This window comes from Rutilus rutilus, assembly GCF_951802725.1.
Source record: "Rutilus rutilus genome assembly, chromosome: 12".
In the NCBI taxonomy this organism is placed as follows: Eukaryota; Metazoa; Chordata; class Actinopteri; order Cypriniformes; family Leuciscidae; genus Rutilus; species Rutilus rutilus.
In genome coordinates, this window is record NC_140217.1 from 6,285,511 (window position 1) to 6,308,481 (window position 22,971).

The window sequence follows — 22,971 nt, forward strand, 5'->3', positions numbered from 1 at the left end:
AGACATCTATGGTATGTGTACTAACCTGTCCTCCAGTGATCTGTGCTCTATCTCCAGGGTTCGGTGACTGTTCTCCATTGTTGAGTACCTGTGGGACAGCACCTCCAACCTGCTGCCTGTCTCTCGTGCAGGACGCTTAATCTCTCATGGTCCCGGAGAAGAAGTTCATTAACGGTGCGCAGATCTTCTCTCTCTCGTACCGCACCTTCCCTCTCAGCCTCAGAACTCTGCCGTTCCCGCTGGAGCCGTTCATTTTGAGCCATCAGAGAGGAATTCTGGGAACATAAAGTTGACTTCTCTACCTAGGAGGACAAAGATAGGCCAATGACTGATTAGATCTAAAATGGTCTCCACTTAAACCTTTCATATTTTATTATAGCATTCTACTGGTTGGGGTTGGTAAGATTTTTTAATGTTTTTGAAAGAAGTTTCTTCTGCTCACTAAGGCTGCATTTATTTGATCAAAAATACAAAAAAAACTGTAATATTTTGAAATATTATTACAATTTAAAATAACTGTTATTATATTTTATAATGTAATTTATTCCTGTGATGCAAAGCTGTATTTTCAGCATCATTACTCTAGTCTTCAGTGTCACATGATCCTTTAGAAATCATTCTGATATGCTGATTTGGTGCTTAAGAAACATATCTTATCATTATTGTTATTTCTTATTTATGCTGAAAACAATTGTCTGCTCAATTTTTTTGTGGAAACAGTGAACCATTTTTTCAGCATTCTTTGATGAATAGAAAGTTTTATAATACCTATATTGCATATAAGGCAGCATTCCTAATTTACTGTGACTTACCTGCAGCTGTGCATTGTGTGTCTGCAGTGCTGTGTTGTTCTCCTGCAAGGAAGCCGTCTGCTGTTGCAATGCAATTATTTGTGCCTGCAACCCATCTGACTGCGCCTGCAAGGTCTGCAGTTGTGTTTGCAATGCCTGTTTCTCAGCCTGTAATGTTGCATTCTGTACAAGACAAACCAATGGAAGATATGTCAAGTTCCTCTAGCTCACCCAGTATAGCTTGATGTTTACAACCAGCAATGTTGTGTGTTTGATTCTAAAGAATACATGTACTGACAAAAAAGTGTATAATGCGCTGTAAAGTTATAAAGATGCTTAGCAGGCATTAAACATAATTTCATGGCAAAATCCCCGTTGACTGTGGGTCTGGACACTGCCTCCATCATGAGACTCACATTTCTCTCCACCTCAATGAGTCGATCTTTGACCTGAGCAATGCCCACGTGGCCTCCTGACTCTCTCTGTGCCATGGCCTCTCTGGTGGAGAGCATTGTCCTGCCTTTTCCTCCCTCCTCCCTCTGAAGCAATGCCTCATAGTTCTGTTTGACCTGCAACAGTTCATCAATCACAAATCATACTGTTCTTATTCTAAGGAGACAGAAAGTCTTGTTAAGGGTGCGGTCACATTATAGCCTGGCTGACACCAGACCCTTCTCAGTTGTAACCTAGAGTGGGTCTGGGAAGGTTCATTCACAGCCCATTTCCAAGGGGCGTCACCAACGGACGTCGCTCAAATGCCTCTGGGTGCAAATGGATAGACCTAAAACCAATCAGAGCGATCGTCATCATGTAAAGCCCGCCTCAACGTTTGTGATTGGTGCCTCGATTTGGAAAAATTGGAAATGGGCTTGAATGGGCTCTTGGCCAGACGGACTTGCAGAGCAAATCTCAAATTTGGCGGAAGTTTGTCAGGGTTTTCCCAGGCTAGTCACATTAGCGAAATTGGCAACATTTCGAGAGCATAAAAGTTCCATCACCTATTGTCAATAGTGTAGTGATGTATGATGTATGAAAAGAACACAAAGAAGCCACTTTCAAATCAAGCGTTGGTCAACGCAGCCAATCCTTGTGACCAACTTGAACCAGATGTGAAATATTTAATGTGTATCTGGAATTTTATTGCCTTGACATGGAGTTACTGATCGCATGGATTCCTATTGAAATTACTGTATTTGTCCCGCAAAAAATGTGCTGAACAATGGTAAATGTGACACAACTTGCTCTGGCATGCTGCAATGCTAATCTATTCGTTGAATGCAATGTAACGCTTTGTGTACAAATGAAAAGAGCCAATGACCATATTGGCGCAAACATGTCCTAGTCATGTACATTATCTGGAACAGCTTAAAAAAAATACAGTTTTTAGCCTGATTTGAGATACAATTTTGGTCAGATTCTAACTGGTTTTAAAATATGTCTTTTATTGGTTTTAAAATAAGTGAAACATAAGTTTGGTAAACGGTTTTGGACTTTCCCAGTTAACAAACGAACAAATATGTTCAAAGAACACTTTGCTAATGTTAACTAATGCTAACATTAAGTTATGAAAACATTATTTCTGAATGTTCTCTAAACGTTCTCTAAAAAAAAAAATTCTTGGTTGCCAACAATAAGGGAACATTCCATTTTGCAAACATATTGGGGATGTTACTGTCGAATATTCCCTGAAAAAGTAACATCTAAAATGTTAGATGTCCAACTAAAATGTTTCACGAACCATGTATAGATAATGTTTTTGTGAAAAAGTTTTGTGAACATAATTAAAGACCAGAAAACATTGTTAACAAATAACAAATGTTTTATTAAGATTACTGAAAGAACGTTTGCTCATAACTTTGAGAGAACCTTACCAGAACGTTGCCTATTAGCTGGGTTCCCCATTCAAGCATGTTAGCAAAATGGCTAGCAGGTAAACTGGCATTGACTCACAGTTTTGAGATCCCTTCGTAGTTGCTGGTTTATCTTGGCCGATTCCTGCAGACGGGCCTCCAGGGCAGCCATTCTCTCTTTTTTAATCTTCAGGGATTTCATTAGAGAAGACTCCAGCTCTGACTCCAACTGCTTACACTGACTGAGCGTGGAAGAGAGAGTGAGGGAGAAAAAGATAGTTGGCCATTAGACATGTCTAAAAAGGAATCTGACATTTAAAAGTATTACCTTGGGCTTGATTGAATATATAAGTGAATGTCTGGATACCCCTGGTCTACAGCCTCGTGATCTCTCTTTCGTGTCTCCTGGTTTAACTTTATTCTCTCCAGCTCATAAGTCAATTTCTCAAGATCAGATTCTTTCTGTTGCAATTTCAGCCTCTGGTCCAGCAGCTCCTTTAGAGCAGAAAATAGTAAATTTAAGAAAAATAAGAAAACATTGAGAAAGCATAATAATCTACAAAGCATTCAATGCAGTGGTAACCTCTCTTAATGTCACCAGCATCCTCTTGTCCACTCCAGCCTGCTGAATCAGCTCCTGGTTTTCCATCTCTAGTTCTTTGTTCTTGACACAAGCCTCACTGAGACAGGTAGTCTTTTTAATCAGGGTACGGTTCTCCTTCTCTAGAACCGCCAACTTCAAACTGCAACTATCCAACGAGGCCTCCTGGATCTTCACTTGCTGCAGCAATCTCCGATTCTCCTTCTCCAGACAACTCCTGTCTTGCTCCAAATGTCCATTCTCATGCACTAGACCTCTGTTTTCTATATCTACTTGACCTTGGTTTTGATTTACATTGACTTGAAGACTCTGGTTCTTCATCTCCAATTCATGGATCTCCACTTCAAGACAATGTAGATTGCTGTTATTATTTTCCATGGATGCATGCAGATTTTCTGTGTCAAGGGACTGATTGCTGATCCTCCAATGCTCCTCAATATGTTTCGATTTAGAAATAAACTCATTCAATGGGTGACTGGTACCTTGAAGTTCTTCCAGGGACTTCAACAACGTCTGGTTCTCTTTCTCCAGTTTCAGCAATCTGCTACGTGTATTTTCAGTTACCTCCTGGCCCAAAGACTTCAGCTCTAAAATCATAAACACATTTTAGGTTTATTCAAGTTTAAGTTCATTTATTACCTGTCAAATGATCAATGAGATGGTAGTGGAATACATTTTTTGCAATCTTCTATGTTTCTATCAAGATGTTCATTTCAAAGCAAAGTTTTGAGTAACTTATGGCGACTTATTCAATGGCACAATGGTCGATGAGCATTAGCACTGTTAAATTGCAGTGCTAATATATACATATACCTGTTCCTGAATTCTGTTGAGGATCCTTGGCGAGTTCTAGCTCCCAGCCCAAGCGTTGTGATTCCTCCATACTTCTTTTCTGAGAGAGCTCCAATATGATGTTCCTTTCCAGCAGCTCCTCTACTCGTCTCCTGTCCACAGTTCTTTCCTAAAACAGATAAGACAGCCAAGTCAAGCAGAATAAGAAAACAACTTGGAGTGGCAAAAAGAGAAAAGGGTACATAGTAGTATTGCAGCAGATCCTTTTAATGGGAATCATTTCCTTTTCCTCACCTCTTCAATGTCATGAAGTTTTGACTCTAGTAGGAGGTTGTGTTTCTCCAGATGGTGCAGTTTGTCAGATCGTGCTTTGATGCTCTGTAGCTGTTCCTCCAGCATGGCCTTACTTTCCATCAACACCTGATTATCCTCCTTAAGCTCCTGTCAATGCCAAAAAGAAAGTTAAGGTGAGATTTCTCATGCATATAACACTACTGTTCAAAAATCTGGAGTCTTTCTTTTAAACTTAACATTCAACAAAGAATCCTGGAAATTCATTCAATGTATGTGTTTTGAACACCAAATCAGCATGTTAGAATGATTTCTGAATCAATGACACTGAAGACTGGAGCAATGGCTGCTGAAAATTCAGCTTTGCCAGGAATAAATGATATTATAAAATGTTTTAAATTATTTTAAATTGTAATAATATTGCACAATATTAAGGTTTTCACTGTATTTTTGATCAAATAAATGCAGCCTTGGTGAGCACAAGAGCCTTCTTTCAAAAACGCACACATTAACATTCTTCTATACACACCTCCAGTTTGGTTTTGTAAAAGTTCATGTTGTGAAGTTTCTCTCTGTAGCGAGCCACTTCACTCTCCAGTTTGTCTGCTCTGATGGCTCTCTCTTTCATCGCATCCAGCTCGTCACGGTACATCCTTGCTGCTCGAGCATCTGTTAACAGCTGCATGTTCTGCCGCGGACCGACAAAAGTAGACAGGATACAGGTAGCAAGGAAGAAAAAAATTACATTAAAATAAAGAACGTAGCAATATTTAAACAAGTATAGCACAACTAAATTGGACATTTCTTTACCTTTTGAAATAAAAGTTTGGTGTACTAGAGTGGGTAGTTAAGTCTGCCCAGAGAATTATCAATTACAGTTTGCAAACTGTAAGTGACATTTACATCACCAGATGCAGAAGGAGGGCAACTTGCATTATGGGACTTTTCCCACCCATAGAATGGTCTGTTTGCCACTCTCCCTTCAGGAAAGAGGTTGCGCAGCATTAGGGCCAGAACCACCAGGCTAAGAAATAGCTTATTTCCAGAAGTGGTAAGACTGATGAACTCTACGTCATAGTGTTGCATTTAAAATATGTGTATTCCATTGTGTGATAACGGTATTAATGATAAATGTTATTTGGACACTGTTAAAGTGATGAATTGATTTTAGCCTTAATTTCTTAGGCGTATTTTAATATATGGTGTGTAAGTGTGGAGGGTATTATTTATTTATTCTACTACTTGTGTGTCTGATGGATTAGTAATGTTATTTATGTTTTATATTGCTGATAACATATTATTATTATTTATTATTAAAATGCTGTTATTTATTGCTATGTTGCGTTTTTGCTGGGACCTGAGTACGTCATTTCATTCCTTTCATGTACCATGTGTTGGAATGACAATAAACTACTACTACTACTACAATCTACTACTAGGAAGAGATGGTGTTATTCAGAAGTTGTCATGTCTATGACATAAAACAATGTTCATATGTAATAAGTAAATATGTAGCAAAATAAAAATGGCTGTGAAAGTTCGGTAACACTTTAGTATGGGGAACACATTCACTATTAATTACAACTTTTGCCTCAGTAAACTCCTAATTTACTGCTTATTAATAGTTAGTAAGGTAGTCTTTAAGTTTAGGTAATGGGTAGGATTAAAGGATGTAGAATAAGGTCATGCAGAATAAGGCATTAATATGTGCTTTATAAGTACTAATAAACAGCCAATATCCTAGTAGTATCCTAGTAATATGCATGCTAATAAGCAACTAGTTAATAGCGAGAATTGAACCCTTAAAAAAAAGTGTCAGGGAAAGTTCTTAATAGGAGTTTGAGATCATTTTATTTTCAGTACCTCTTGCTGGAGTCTTTTAATCTCCGCCTCCACACTGTCCAGGTCCTGTCTGGAGTCTAAGAGCTGTTCACTTTTCTCCTCTCTGTTTGGACACAGGAAACAGATGTTTGAGAGATTTAAAGATTCAACACTCATACAGGTTAAGAAGAGCGATTAACATGCAATTACTTAATCAGAGAAGAACAAGGATGCCCACAACCACACACCCAAATATGTGTGCACATAAGCATAAGTACTCGTGCAAATATAACCACATGCAAGTGTGTCCACAAATGCACATCTATTACAAGTACACACCAGCTAACAAAGAGGCAACAAACCTGCTACTTTAAGAAATCCAAATTACAGAAACTGACATGAAAAACAGCACAATGTGATATTGAAAATAAATGCATTTTCCCAATAATATACAGGTGCTGGTTATAAAATTTGAATATCATCAAAAAGTTGATTTATTTCAAGAATTCAACTTAACAGGTGAAACTAATATATTATATAGACTCATTACATGCAAAGTGAGATATTTCAAGCCTTTATTTGTTATAATTTTGATGATTATGGCTTACAGCTTATGAAACCCACGAAATCAAAATCCCAAAAATTGGAATATTACATGAAATCACACAGTAATACCATGGTCATTGAACCAGGCTTTGGCTCTTTTGGCAGTGTGGGCAGGTGCAAATCCTCAGCATCTCCATAAAGCTTGTCTGCTGAAGGAAGCATGAAGTGCTCTGAAAATGTCCTGGTAGACGGCTGCGTTGAGTGGACAGCACAGTGGACCAACACCAGCCGATGACCAACACAGACTGTGGAAACTTCACACTGGACTTCAAGCATCTTGGATTGTGTGCCTCTCCATTCTTCCTCCAGACTCTGGGACCTTGGTTTCCAAATGAGATGCAAAATTTGCTCTCATCAGAAAAGAGGACTTTGGCCCACTGTGCTTTATTAAATCCAGAGTCAACGCAGCCGTCTACCAGGACATTTTCAGAGCACTTCATGCTGACTTCATCTTCCAGCAGGATTTGCACCTGCCCACACTGCCAAAATAACCAAAACCTGGTTCAATGACCATGGTATTACTGTGTAATTACTGTGTGATTTCATGTAATATTCTAATTTTCTGGGATTTTGATTTCGTGGGTTTCATAAGCTGTAAGCCATGATCATCAAAATTATAACAAATAAAGGCTTGAAATATCTCACTTTGCATGTAATGAGTCTATATAATATATTAGTTTCACCTGTTAAGTTGAATTCTTGAAATAAATCAACTTTTTGATGATATTCTAATTTTATGACCAGCACCTGTATAGCCCTTGTGAAAACTGGTTCATTAATAAATAGCATTTCTCACTTTTCATTTTACAGACAGTGAGAGACAACTTACATCTCACTTTTTAGGTTTGATGCGCTTTTATTAGCCAACAAAAATCAGTTGGCCTATTTTAACATCATTGTGCTCCGTTTTTAGCATAGTGTGTCAAAATTGTATCAGAAGTCAATACTGCAGTCCATTCCCTGCTGGGATACGAATAGTTGAGTGTGAGGGTGGTGGGGGGGATGCTGAAAAAAGACCTACAGTATATACAGGTACTCTCGTGCTTATGGGTAGATTATCTGAACATATTCCACCCGAACTTCATATAATATTTGTAATGTCACTCTACAAATTTTGTATAATAACCTAAAAATGATTATGTAATTAAAACAGTCGATCATTATTCCATAACCCAGTGTGTCCAAAATTTTCATTTCAGTGCATCACTACAAAATATGTTTTTTTCAAGTTCATTTCCTTTGTATGGTGAATGAAACATATCACATATTCACTTTAAAACTCCGAGAAAGCTGTGCTGTACATTAACACTCAAGTGCTGCTCCGGGATATACTCCAGAATAGAAGCTTAAGAATGCAGCAGTATGAGCAGTATTGTACAGTGAGTTTGTGGATGGATGGAAAAAATTGATGGATAGAAGGACGGATGGGCGGAAATGAGGGGGGTTGACTGTCTGTAGCATTACACTAAGAGGATAAAAGTGGGTCAGCAGAATAAGGACGGACCATGCACTGTGCCAGGGTATTTTTAATCTGAGGCAAGCTTCCTACAGACATCTTACCATAACCACAGAACCAGTTACTATAAATTAATTACTGGACCTTTACTATCACATAAGTGAATCAATAAAAGATTACCTTATATTGGAACTTTGGGATGGGTGCAAATGATGCATAATTACATAAAAATATATGAATTATATAAATAAAAGTAATATTATTGTAGACAGAGAAAACAAGTATTATAAGCTTTCAATATTAATTGAAAATGTTAACATATATAAAAAAATAAATAATAATGTTGACCAATGCAGATATGGCAGCCAATATATTGTCTATCACTAAGACCCAGGCTAATGACTTGATGTGTGCAGCTGTTCTTTTATGTGTTCAATTATTTCCCATTGAAACCGGAAGTCAAAGCTATGAACCATGATCACACACCCCCATAAACATACAAGTTGCTCTGGGTTTGTTTCTCTCATCATGTCTGTTCATGTGTAGGTCAGTTTTGTGTGTGTGTGTGCATATGCTCACAGCTCCTGTCTGAGGCGTTTGATCTTGGTTTTAGCGTCCGTCAGCTCTAGTGCCAGATGCTGCTGGGATAAAGGGAGCTGGCTGCTAGCGGACTCTGTGAGGGAGGAGTCATCACCAAACACTACAGACTTCATCGTCTCTTTCCCCTGCATCAGCTCCACGATGAACTACCAGCAGACACAGAAAAAAATTAGAAGGGTTAGACGAGAGAATGAACTAGTTAACAAAATAAACTGCTCTGGCTTCAGCCAACAGGCATTTAAAGTCACATGCATTGGCTGGTTATTGTTTTAAGCAACCGGCTACAAGTTATTTTCCTTCGTACTGCAGCCAAGCACAATAAACCTCTTTAAATTGAATGATTATCTCCCAGAAAGGTGGAGAGGGAAATTAATTTGCTCATTTCTAAATGACTTTTGAAGATACCTCAAATTGCCGGTCTCGCTGGTCCACTAACATTTTGAGATTAATGTTCATGCTTCTGCAGAGATTTTCCCATTCCTCCGGACACACATCCTCCATCTCCAACCAATGCAGATCAAACACATTCTCCTGACAATGAGTCACCTGGAGTGCAAAAAAAAAAAAAGTAGTTTTTTAGAGCCTCATAACATTTTGTGGCATTTATCTACTGCTAAATTCAAAACACATCCTGGCAAGAAGGTGCATAATAGATAATAGAAGTTGCATGTCATTCACAATATGAAAACAAAAGGTGTTCTGATGTATCATCTTGTTAAGATATTAAGACACACATTGTGCCTGTAGGCGGCTTCTTTCAAGCAGAGATTATTTAAATTAGTTATCCCTGAGAAGTCCAATCGAATATAATTACTGCATGACTATACAGATAATATGTGCCATATTTGCCAAGCAATAGTGTGTCTTGTAGTATCTACCAGTACCTCTTGGATATGAGCTGCGATTGCTGCTTTTGTGTCAAAATCAAGGCATTGTATCTTCTCGATATATTCCTCTTTTCTTTCGCACTGCAAAACAGCAACAGACAGTTTTAGGTCTCCATACTGCTTAACTAGTACTTCATTTTGATTAAAATGACAAGTCAATTTGATAGCCAGTTTGTACAATGAAAGGTTAACTGAATAGTCGAGTGCTTGGTTTAATATTATAATCTAATAAGTGCACACAGCTACATATTACCTGCACAGCACAGCCAAGCAACAGCAACAGCAACTTCCTGATCTCTTCTAGACCTTCCTCTGGAAAAAAGGTTTCATTCAAAACAATTAAATGCTTTACAATGGAATGCAAATGAACACTACCATTCCAAATGTTTTTGAAAGAATTCTCTTATAATCAGCAAAGCTGCATTCATTGGATCAAAAATACAGTAAAAACTAATTATTACAATTTAAGTTTTCTATTTTAATATATTTTTAGGTGTAATTTATTTCAGAATTTTTTTGCATAATTACTCCAGACTTCAGTGTCACATGATCCTTCAGAAATCATTATAATATGCTGATTTGCTGCTCAAGAAACATTTCTTATTACTATTATCTATGTTGAAAACTGCTTAACATTTTTGTGGAAGCAGTGATACATTTTTTCCAGGTGTCTTCGATGAATAGAAAGTTCAAAAGAACAGCATTTATTTGAAATAGAAATCTTTTGTAGCATTATAAATGTTTTTACTTCCACTTTTGATCAATTTAATGCATCCTTTCTGAACAAAACTAGAGATTTCTTACTGACCCCAAACTTTTGAATTGTAGTGTACTTAGATGAGGGAAATACTGTCAATCAAAACGAATGCCTCCCACTACTTTTATTCTGAACAAAGATATCATGGATCAAGATGTTAACAACTTCTGAAACTATAAGAGTGAACAGGGGGACATGAAGGCGGTGCTGAGAGGGGAAAGTAACATTTAAATTACACACAGTAGCTTTATGATTTCTGTAAGAGTTCCTGATGTATTGTTTGTGTGTGCGTCATTAGATTCGAGCCTCTGGAACTATTCAGCACTTTCTCAGAATCTGTTGTTCAATAGCTGACGTACCACAGTGCGGATTCCTGCCCAGAAGCAGCACATTGGGAGGAGACATCATAATCAGCTGATGCAGGGTCTCCTACAGTAAATAGGATGCAAAATTAGAAACAGGAGATGGAAGAGGTGAGATACACAGAATCTTGTTCAAAAAGCAGCAGCTTTCAGTTTTATTAAAGAGCAAAAACAGACCCAGCTGCTATCAGTTTCATTGCATTCAGCCGTTTCAAGCAGTAAATTACAGGCAGGACTGGGGACCGGGGTAATTGTTCAGAGACGTCTCAGAGAGTTCAGGAAACTTGTGTGCAGACCCATTGGGGATGGTTTAAATCAAGACAATTATTAAACTTTGATGTGGTGTTTCAGATGAACTTGAATGTTGTGGTCACCCTTCTCTGCAATATTATTCATGTCTAAAAAAAACACATTAAAGGACCAATGCAGAGATAATTCAAGAAGTTAGATTACACAGTGCTCACTAAAAGACTTATAAGACCTTCTTAAAAAGCCACATAACCGTTAATTACAGAGCAATCAGCATGACAATGTGTATTAATAGTTATTAAACTCAAGAGAAAATACAAATGATGTCATTAATTACCCTCATTTCGTTCAAAGTAAGACTTTCGTTCATCTTCAGAACGCAAATGAAATGATGAAATCTGAGAGCTTACTTCTCTCAGATCTTTACGAGAGATCGTAAAACTAATCCATATGAACCGAGTGGTTTGGTTAAAAATTGTCTGAAGAGACACGATCGCTTTATAGTGTTCAACACATTGAATTTAGGCTTTTTATGTTAACATTCATCAACTCACACATCAGTTGTGGTAAACGGAAGTCCAAGCATGTTCGCTTGACGTGCGAGAACCAATGAGGTTCATTCTCGTGTTACGCAGCACGTTTGAGCTTCAGCGAGAACCAATGAGGTTTGTTTGCTTCTGTTTATGTTCGCCGATCAATGTTTAAATGTGAATAAAAGCCTAAATTAAATCTAAGTCTGTATAAAATGATTGAGTCTCTTCAGAAGATTTGGAATAAACTGCTCAACTCACATGAATTAGTTTTACGATCTCTTTATGAACTTTTTGAAGCGTCAAAGTGGTAGTAGCTTTCATCAAAAAGATCTTTATTTGTGTTCCGAAGATGAACAAAAGTCTTTCGGGTTTGGAACGATGTGAAGGTGAGTAATTAACGACAGAATTTTTGGGTGAACTATCCCTTTAATAATGTCTCTTTGTGGCCAGCAGATGCCCCAGAGCGTCCAGGGCTTTTCAATGTGCAAGTTAAATCGACAACACAAATCAACAAAGGTATGGGTGGGCTTATTTTGCTGGTCCCTTTTCCATATGGGAATTCGTTAATGCAGATTCTTCTAAGGCAAGATCGGTTTAAGTTTCGCTGAATAAGCTAGATCAATGATTAAACGCTCTGAATTTCCTCAGGTTAACAAAACTCAAGGGAAGTCAATGAAGTCAATCCCAACGATTCCAGAGTGCTTTTTATGAATGCTGCTGAGTATGAACAGCTCTGCTATGCCACACTATTTTAAATGCACTATGCGCATTTATATAGATTAGATTTGCATTTCTTGAGCACTGACCTTGTGTCAACTTAAGACTATGGTTTTGCAAAACAGTAATTTCACTGACTAATTGAAAACCAGTGACAATTAAGCAACAGGAAATAATTCAGTTATTTGCCTTGTCTGTATTCAAGGTCATTTTCATTACTTTGACCGCTTTAGCCGGCACCATGAGAGACAGGTCTCATGGGATGTAAAATGGGTCATTTTCCAGCTTTGCTCCAGGCCATTGCTGTTTCCTAGCTACTGATTACACAGATGTTGGCTTGGTGTGCTGATATCTAGGCCAGTCTCTTTGAGAGGAGCTTGTAGGTTTGGTGGCGAGACTATTTCCACACGGACAGATGTGCAGGATTCAGGGTGGGCTCTCTGTGAGCGGAAGGGGGTAGCAGGAAATTTAGGGTATGATTTTAAATCCTGCCCTTCCACCCAATGGGCCTCCATTTGGAATAAGCAGAATCCGGTATAATAAAGAGGAACTTAACAATGAACTTATGCATGCAGGAAAAACATATGTGAAATAATAACTCAGGTTATGTATTAACCTTTTTCTCTGCTTTACATAAGACTAGGCAGAAATTGGGCTTTACACCTGGTATTAAGATGCGTTTTGGTCGATCGGATTACAAGTGGATGACGTTAAATACAGGTTTATAAAAAGGATAGTTCCAGTCCTTGATTCTGATTGGTTGAGCCGCGTCCAAAGCCGTTGTAAATGACTCAACAAACATACACCTGTGACCGCATTACATTAGTATTACTGCGCAACTGCCGTTTCTAACACACACTCACAGCATTCGGCTGGTCTTGCGGCTGTCAGAGCAGAAACTAAAGCTGCTGCTTTACGTATGTTTTTTCCGTTGTCTCCTTTCTCGTTCATATGTAAATTGTGTGAAAAGCCCATACATTTACCTGCCCATAGACCCTCCCCTCAAAGAAATCAGAACAGAAGTGGTTGAAAGTGGACAAAAGAGATGAATTAAAACACCACGTGTAAACAGGAATGTGTCTCCCTCATCTACTTGTGATCCGGTCAACCACAACGCATCTTAATACCAGGTGTAAACAGGGCCATAGAGGTATTGGTCCTGGTTTTGGTAGTAAATCTCTTATTCATTTTCTCCAAAGGAATCCAATAATTCAATATAGCCTTGAAGCAATCAAACCAACTCAGAAATGAATCACAACATTACAACATTTGATATCAAAACAAAAAAAAAATCCTTAAAATCCGGGGGAAAAGGTACATGACTGTGTATTACCATATCTAACGGTGCATTTATCACTTGTATTGGTTGTAAGTCATTGATTGTAAGTTTAATTGTACGACGTTTGTTGTTTATTGCAAAATATTCAAACAGATACAAACATTACCTCTTTTTTCATTATAATGGCAACTTACCTGATTTCTGTTCAGGGATTAAAGGAACATGCTGACTTTTGGGGACTTTAGCTTATTCACCGTCAAATAACAAGATCACATGAGACACAGCCATCATCTAACCATATAAATACTGGTAACTATATTCTCAGAAGGCGAAGCACTGCTACTTCTGCGGAGTGATTTACTCCATCTCCGAGCGAACTCTCTGCTCCTCACCACGGGGCTTCTCAGGTGCTGCGAGCAAATCACTCCGCCCAAGTAGCAGTGCTTCGCCTTCTGACAATATAGTTCCCAGTATATATACGATTAGAAGATAGCTGTGTCTCATGTGACCTTGTTATTTGTACACGCTGTGACTATACAAATCACAACATGTAAATAGGAAAATGTTGGCGTTATTTTGTCACTTATTGGGAGCAGTATGCTAGCTGGAGCCGTTTACCTCCAGTCTTTGTGCTAAGCTAGGCTAACGGTGGGTGCGTCAGACAGAGTAACGGCACGCACGGAGATGAAAAGGGTATGTATGGACTAGAGATGTGACGGTGATAATATTCTCCCACCGGTTAATCGAATTGTGACAACACCGGTATTACCGGTTTCATCGTGGGGGTGGGGGGTGTTAGAGTAATGTAAATTTTTTTTTTACATGGCGTCAATTCATCATTCGTATTGAGTTTGATTGACATGCGATCTGACCAATCAAATTCCACCATTTTTGTGCGACAAAGCAGTCAGAAGAGTTATTGATTAACTTCGGTGGATTTGAACTTGGCTTTAACTGAGGCAATCTGTCACGACACATTAAAGAGACAAAAAACGGTAGGCCTATTTTATTTTTGTTTGACTGACCAAATTTGAAAGTTAAGACTTTGTTTCATATTAAATATTACCTGCTCGGTCCTGTATTTCAGCGCGTTGTCAGTGTCCTCTATTTTTCACTGCTTGAGATCATGTTGAGAACAATAACGCCCGATTTGAGGGTATAGGGCGCGATTTCGGATTCAACCACAGTGTTTTGAATGGTGGGTTCGTTATTATTCATGAAAAACGCAACAACAAAACGGACATTTTGGCATAATTTGTGTGTGTTATGTTTTGTTCAAGGCCGAAAAGAGAACTCGATACTGACGCGCGTCTTTTCCGTGTGTGCGCACGTGTGTGTAATAGGCAGGACTTACAGCGCGGTCTCTTGTTTTGTCGCGCTTGAATGGTTGAGCGTGATCATATAACGGTAGTCAACTGGTGACCGAAAATACGGATACTGCGTAATTGCTTTAAAACATTTTTTTTGCGGTGCTGCGGTGGGCAAGTGATGAAACCGGTGTTGCGACTGAACACCGTGTAACACCGGTAACACCGACTATCGTGCCAAGCCTAGTATGGACTTATCTAATTCTGGGGGATACGGTGAATAAGCTAAAGTCCCCAAAAGTCAGCATGTTCCTTTAATCCCTGAACAGAAATCAGGTAAGTTGCCATTATAAAAAAAAGAGGTAATGGTTGTATCTGTTTGAATATTTTAGGAAAATGTTGGCGTTATTTTGTCACTTATTGGGAGCAGTATGCTAGCTGAAGCCGTTTACCTCCAGTCTTTGTGCTAAGCTAGGCTAGCGGTGGGTGCGCCAGACAAGAGTTACGCCACGCACGGAGATGAAAAGGGTATGTATGGACTTATCTAACTCTGGGGGATACGGTGAATAAGCTAAAGTTCCAAAAAGTCGGCGTGTTCCTTTAAAGGAGTCATAACCTAGTATTACATTGGATACCTACTGCTGTATTATAGTCTTTCAGGCCCTTCTAAAAAAGAAAAGTGGAAAAAAAATAAACACAGACCTACTTTTACCCTTATTTCTGAAGGCATTATTGTCTCGCGAGATCAATGCGATGTTTTGGCTGTCGTGGACGCTCTATATGGCTCTGCACGCCAGTTGAAAGGGTTGTTGGGACAGCGTCATTAAAAATGAATTTCATCCACTGGTCCCTGATAGTTTCGTCCGATTTTGGGAGATAAAACACATTTACATGTTTTTTATGGCAATCAACCACAGAGCAAGTCCGGTGTGCACTCGGTTTCTCCATCTTTCTCGACTGAACTGAATATGAGGGGGAGAGGGGAAGGGGGGCTTCCTGCTGCGGTGTCCATATATGGTATATCCTACTACCTCATGACGTCAAGAGGGAGTTGAAATCAAAATCTCGTATTTGAGTGCGCGTGCACGCGCGCTGGTTTATTTACCCTGAGGTAAACAAACGCTTCACTTTTAAATATCGGCTTCCCGGCCAGTGTATAATCGTTAGTCGATCATAACATACATTGATTCTCGTGGAAAAGTGAAAATTGCAGGTTATGACTCCTTTAAGGGTAGTGTAGTTCTTCATTGGGAATTCAGCAAAAATATATTGATATTTAGTTTTTTTTATTTAAATTTTTTTTAAATAAACTTTAGCATTTTTATTTTACATTCTTTACATTTAATTCATCTGTTTTAAGAGGTTAATGCAATATCAGTACAATTTAATTTGTCCATAGAGAAAATGAATGTGATTTTCACTTCTGAAAACACACTCGGTTTCTGCTCCGAAAGGTACTCTGCATTTCTCTCTGTGACTTACCTGATAGTATGATTTGATGTGGTAAATGAGGACAGACAAGTTTTGAGCTCTCTGGCCGACATCATTGTACACTTTGTTTAAAACTTGAACAGTGCCTTTGGGATTTCTGCAACAACAACAAAAAGAAAAAAAGAGAAAAATGTATTCCTGTAACATAAAATCAACTCAAGCAAGAAGCATCCAAAACATCTTGTTTCTGAAGCCCTGCTTATTATATTAACCTGGACTAAGGGTAGGAGCAATAACAGCAACGACACACAATCTGTTCATTCATTCCGGGTTTTTTTTCTTTTTTTTTCACATTCATCAACTAGCCAGCACTAAAGCAGACACACACAGAGCCAAAGAGCAGCAGAATTCAGTTCAGGTCAAGTCTTGACTGAGACTTTAACTCTCTTAGTTCAGCAGCTCAAAGTTTGAGTTCTGACACAGTGACCTGAAACACTGCTGTCCCATGATGCACTTCTGTATGGGATGTGATCCGTGCCACCATAAAAAAAAAAAAAGTCTATGGTCAAGCTCTAATCCATCATCTTCCAATCCATCATCCTCCCTGAATCCGTGGGATTACAGTTTTCAGCTTCATGCTGTACTGTTTACTACCTCTGCATCATGAGAATACAAGATTTCAGCATTAACTATCCTTTAAATGGCAATTAAATATACACACATTACCCTGCAATGGCACAGATGTGTTTTAAACATTTAAAACCAGCTATGGATTTTTGTCTCGGAGATGGAAATAGAATTTGGGGCAAAAACAACTCACCCATATGCACCCATCCAAATTCTGTCCAGCTGAACAGTCTGAACGACCGACTACAAAGTGTTCCTTCATTGCCATGACAAAGCATACAGTGTTTTAGGGCTCCTGCATGGAATGAGTCATTTAAAAGCTGAAACACATGCCGTCTGCAATAAATGCCGATATTAGACGCAAACAACACCAAAGGGTGGTGGTAACTTCGCGTCTGGAATGGGAGCACGAATTTGATCACATGTGCAACAACAACCTGTGAACTGAAAAGTCACTGAGAGAACCATTTCAACAGTCTGCCCTTAAGCATAGCACTTAACTAAGTGTTTAATTGCTTTGGATGAATAAATTAGACTCAATAGCTAATTGAATGTGTGCCAAGTTTCCTTTGATGCACATACACGATCATTCGGTCAGCAAGAATTTTTTTATGTTTCTGAAAGAAATCTCTAATGCTCACCAAGGCTGCATTTATTTGATCCAAAAAAAAACATTTGGGGCTGATTGTGGACGGCAACGCAAAGCTGATTCTGCGCTAATTTTATCTAATATTTAATGTTTTTAAAAATGTTGTAGATTTATGTAGCAAAGGAGAATCAATAAAATGATTGACTATATTTTGAAACAAAGGTCTTGTTAATGATTTTCAGTTTCGTTCAAGGTAATTAAAGCAACAATTTTTCAATAACGGAAGAATATGTAAAAGTATGGAATTAAAAGTAAAAGGCACCATAATTAACATGATAATATAGGCTACAGCTGGCTGATTTTTCCATTTGTTGACATTACATGGTTATATTCAGATGGTAAATATCATATATCAAGGGTGTCCACCTTAGAGATAATCACCAAATTTATAATGACACATCAAATAATAAAATGTCATATTTATTTGTTACTACTGTAAAACTATATTAATTTACTATGGGATTTCAATGCTTTCAGAATCTTTACTTTTTTTGATTCATTTTGTTTCTGTATTTTTTAAATGAACATATTAATGACAGTATATTTATAAAAAAATATATATATTATTTATAAAAACAAACCAAAAATAGTACAAACGTTGCTAAAATTGTTTTGAACAAATTTTAACTTAGACATTAATAAAAAACATATTATTTTAGCTAAAGTATTTGTATAAATAATGTGTGCCTTTTGCCCCAAGCTGGTGAGCCTTTTACCCAGTGTGTTTGGGTTAAAAGGCCCACCTTGATTTTTTTTTTAAATTAACCACTTTTGTGATTTATTTTCACACAAAATCTGTTGCTCCATCAATGTTCAATAAAAACATATATAATACACGTATAGTGAAAAGCACATTTCTTAAGGTGTGCCTTTAGTCCAGTTGTACCCTAATATTGTCATATATTATTAACATTTACAATATGTTTTCTATTTGATAAAAAATAAATGTTTTCTATTTAAATATTTGTATAATGTAATTTATTTCTGTAATGGCAAAGCAGCATTTTCAGCATTATTACTCCAGTCTTCAGTGTCACATGATCCTTCAGAAATCATTCTAATATGCTGATTTGCTGCTCAAGAAACATTTTTATTATTATTATTAACAATGTTGAAAACAGTTGAGCTGCCTCATATTTGTGTGGAAACTGCATTTGTTGAAAAACTAAATATTTGTGGAAACTGGAACCAGCATTTATTTGAAATAGAAATGTTTTGTAACAATAAAATATCACTTTAATGTCCCTTTTGAATTAAATTCATACAAGTATGGATTTCTTTCAAAACATAATTTAATGATCCCAACTTTTGAACGGTATGTCCCATTTCGTTTTTTAAATAAGAAGTTGAGTTGAGTTGAAGTTGAATTAAGTGCTCTGATAATATATCTGTGTGCAGATTTATGACATACACATACTTACATTTGATTCATGATCTTGTTCAAGAATATTCCGTCCACTAATTCAGTGTATTCAGAGAGCAAGTTCCCCTCCTTGTCACCTAGTTGACCAAATGTCTTAACCTTTGAGACAGACATACATGGGTAGTTAAAGTGACATGTCATGAAGTGACAGCAGTGTCCTGAAGAGGAACATTCTCTATAAATGACAATTATCGAATTATACATGCATATTTGTGGCATTTTGAGACCTCAAATTGAGAAATTACATGATATATTTGTACTCTTAAACACATTAGTCACACTGCAGGACAGTTAAGCAAACTACAAAAATATAATAATCAGTGAAAACCAGGGCTAGTTCATACACTTCACTCCAGTGAATATTTCTCAGAGCATGTTTATGATCTATAACGAAAACAACCTAAACCTAAAAGTCTGGGCTACATTAAAATGAACTTTTTGTGACAACATGCCCCCATAGAGGAGGAAAATGTTACAGTAAGTTACATGAGGTAAGTTGTCACAATGGAACCTTCCATTGAATAGACCACTATAGCCTTTTTAGATACATTTAAAATGATATATAGAGCAATTCACTAAACCACAAAAAGATAAACAATATAGAAACATATACACCTATACAATTACAGAACAAAACAAAGATAGCCTATAGAAAAAAAATAACATACACACACACACACACACATGCATGTAACAAACTGCAACTTACCCAAGTGACAAGAGAGCTGCTCATGAACTGCTCTAATATGTCTGGAATGTCACCCTCCATATTAATATTACGCGATCAGACAGATTTACAAGTCAAAAACACTTGGAAGAAACACAAAGCCATATAAATCCAGCACTGATGTTTAACCCTCTCCATAGGCAGCTGAGCAGAGGAAATGTCGCTGCATCATTGAACAAAATCTGCAATTCACACCGCTGCGACGCAAGACCTCGTAGAATTCGTGTAGCTCATTCCTCGTCAACAAACTGGTTTCTGTTATTAGATTGAAAATAAACGCCGAATGTTGCCGTTTAAATATTCCATCAGGACTGCAGCATCTTCCGGAGTCACTCCGACACCACGCCGAAGCTGCAGTGCGCGTGACTGCTGGAGGTCTAGCACTTACAGTGCATGTGAAGTTATAAAGTAAAGGCCACCAGCTATTAGAATCCAAAGAACATAAGATTTGAATAACTAAAATGAACTGTCATTCAGTGCGATTTCATGATTCCTTCGTCAAAAAATGGGGGAAAAAACAAGGTCTAAGTGAAAAAGTTTTACTGGGTGTTTATGTCATTTTCCGTCCCAGCAGCATCTGATCTGGACAGCAGTATCAGTGGTTTAGTACATCTCTGACCTTAATCTGTTACCATAACAACAGCCGTCAACCCCCAATCACCAGTTAAAATATAATCTCTCTTGGACTGTGCTTTAACTCGTCATTATAGGCTGTAATGACCACATCAACAAGTTCTGCTGAGGGGTGGAGTCAATACCTTTGAACTGTTTTAATTACGTGGAAAGGGTTCATTTAAATATGTAGGCTATAGTCTGTGAGTCAATATCTCATACGATGAATGTAAACAATTGTACAGGGCAAGTTGTGTTTTGCTCACTAAATTATCTTATTTTCAAGAAACGGCATACGCATCTTTTTCGGCAACACTTGATCCATTAATTTTCTTTCTCTTCTCGTCTACTCTATATCTAGCTATATAAAAAAATACGGCTTATACTGCGTTAGACTAAACTGCTTATATTGCGCTTCTCATTTGTAAGTCGATTTTTATAAAAGCGTCTGCTATGATTAAATGTAATTGAATCTAATGAGAGGCTTTGGCGCCATCTTGCGGAAGAGTTGAGAATTCTAGTTAAGACAGAATCAGGTTCTTGACTAATTAGCGGCTCCACTTGCACTAAAGAGGTGCTGAGCGATGTTAAAGGGATACTCCACTTTTTTCGGAAATAAGCTCATTTTACATCTCCCCCAGAGTTAAACAGTTGAGTTTTACCGTTTTAGAATCCATTCAGCCGAACTCCGGGTCTGACGGTACCACTTTTAGCATAGCTTAGCATAGATCATTGATTCTGATGAGTCCAGTAGCATTTCTTTCAAAATGACCAAAGAGTTTCAATATTTTTCCTATTTAAAACTTGACTCTTCTGTAGTTAAACCGTGTACTAAGATCGACGGAAAATGAAAAGTTGCGATTTTCTAAGCCTATATGGCTAGGAACTACTCTCATTCCAGCGTAATAATCAAGGAACTGTGTGTCTGTACCATGGGTGCAGCAGGCGTAATGATATGACGCAGCGCCTGAAAATAGTCCCCAGCTCGGTAACTTCTTCCAACGTGACCGGGACTAAGTTTGTCTAACCTATTAGACCTATTTTCAGGCGCTGCGTCATATCATTACGCCTGCTGCACTCATGGTACAGACACACAGTTCCTTGATTATTACGCTGGAATGAGAGTAGTTCCTAGTCATATAGGCTTAGAAAATCGCAACTTTTCATTTTCCGTCGATCTTAGTACACGGTTTAACTACAGAAGAGTCAAGTTTTAAATAGGAAAAATATTGAAACTCTTTGGTCATTTTGAAAGAAATGCTACTGGACTCATCAGAATCAATGATCTGTGCTAAGCTATGCTAAAAGTGGTACCGTCAGACCCGGAGTTCGGCTGAATGGATTCTAAAACGGTAAAACTCAACTGTTTAACTCTGGGGGAGATGTAAAATGAGCATATTTCCGAAAAAAGTGGAGTATCCCTTTAAAGCTTAGCCAATGGGTCCTATTATGCCCTTTTACGAAGTCTAGATTTTGTTTTGGGGTGTACTATGCTTTCATGCTTGATTGTTCAAAAAACACATTATTTCCCCCATATTTTAAAAATGTTCAGTACCATTTGAGTTTAGAATCAAAAGGAGGATGCAGAAATAAAATACGGTGTAATCAGTACTCATTCAGTAAATGCACAGCTAAACAGATGTGTTTTGAGTCTGGATTTGAATGGGACTACCAGCTGCGGCTGGCATAATAGCTGAAAGCGGACTCGCCATGCTTAGAGTGAACCCTTGGTATTTCTAGCTGATGTGATCCTAATGATCTGAGTGATCTGTTAGGTTTATATTCAGTGAGCATATCTGCAATGTATTGAGGTCCTAGGCCATTTAGTGATTTATAAACCAGTAATAATACTTTAAAATCAATCCTAAATGTAACTGGGAGCCAATGTAAAGACCTGAGGACTGGTGTGATATGTTCATATTTTCTGGGTCTGAATCCTGGCAGCAGCGTTCTGTATGAGCTGCAACTGTCTCCTGGTGATGAAAGCATGAACAAGTTTTTCTAAGTCTGGTCTGGAAACAAAGCATCTAATTCTTGCAATATTTTTGAGATGAAAGTATGCTGATTTATTTATTGCTTTGACATGACTACTGAAACTAAGGTCTGACTCCAGAATCACACCGAGATTCCTGACTTGATTTTTAGTTGTTTGACCCCTAGCGTCTAGGCATGCGTTCACCTTGAGAACTTCATCTTTGTTTCCAAACGCAATGACTTCAGTTTTGTCTTTGTTTAACTGAAGAAAGTTTTGGCACATCCAACTGTTGACTTCATCAATGTATTGGCACAGGGAGTCAATGGGGCTGTAGTCGTTAGGAGACTAAGTGGATCTGTGTGTCATCTGCAAAGCTGTGGTAAGCAATTTGGTTCTTTTTCATTATTTGGCTCAGTGGGTCAGGAGTGGCGCAAGAATTGAGCCTTGAGGGACTCCGCACGTCATGGATGTCCGTTGAGACTTATGGTCTCCTATACTCACACAATAACCTCTCCCTCCTAAGTATGACCTGAACCATTTTAGGACTATCCCAGAAATCCCGACCCAGTTTTCCAGCCTGTCAAGAAGTATGTTATGATCGACAGTGTCAAATGCAGCACTGAGGTCG

General features: G+C 38.0%; 1 protein-coding gene across 1 annotated transcript in view; it reads right to left on the bottom strand.

Annotated features, from left to right (window-relative positions):
* Nucleotides 1-20,382, bottom strand: part of ccdc88aa (coiled-coil domain containing 88Aa) — a 28,714-nt gene extending 8,332 nt beyond the window's left edge. The window contains 21 exon segments of the mRNA XM_084426239.1: nt 26-110; nt 113-302; nt 813-974; nt 1,208-1,242; nt 1,245-1,320; nt 1,322-1,360; nt 2,742-2,883; nt 3,009-3,136; nt 3,225-3,829; nt 4,056-4,203; nt 4,329-4,475; nt 4,855-5,013; nt 6,189-6,270; nt 8,788-8,954; nt 9,214-9,354; nt 9,693-9,776; nt 9,949-10,007; nt 10,812-10,881; nt 16,382-16,487; nt 19,028-19,128; nt 19,739-20,382. Of these exon segments, the coding sequence (XP_084282365.1) occupies nt 26-110; nt 113-302; nt 813-974; nt 1,208-1,242; nt 1,245-1,320; nt 1,322-1,360; nt 2,742-2,883; nt 3,009-3,136; nt 3,225-3,829; nt 4,056-4,203; nt 4,329-4,475; nt 4,855-5,013; nt 6,189-6,270; nt 8,788-8,954; nt 9,214-9,354; nt 9,693-9,776; nt 9,949-10,007; nt 10,812-10,881; nt 16,382-16,487; nt 19,028-19,128; nt 19,739-19,798 (2,786 nt within the window). The 5' untranslated portion in view covers nt 19,799-20,382.
* Between the last annotated feature and the right edge of the window lie 2,589 nt (nt 20,383-22,971).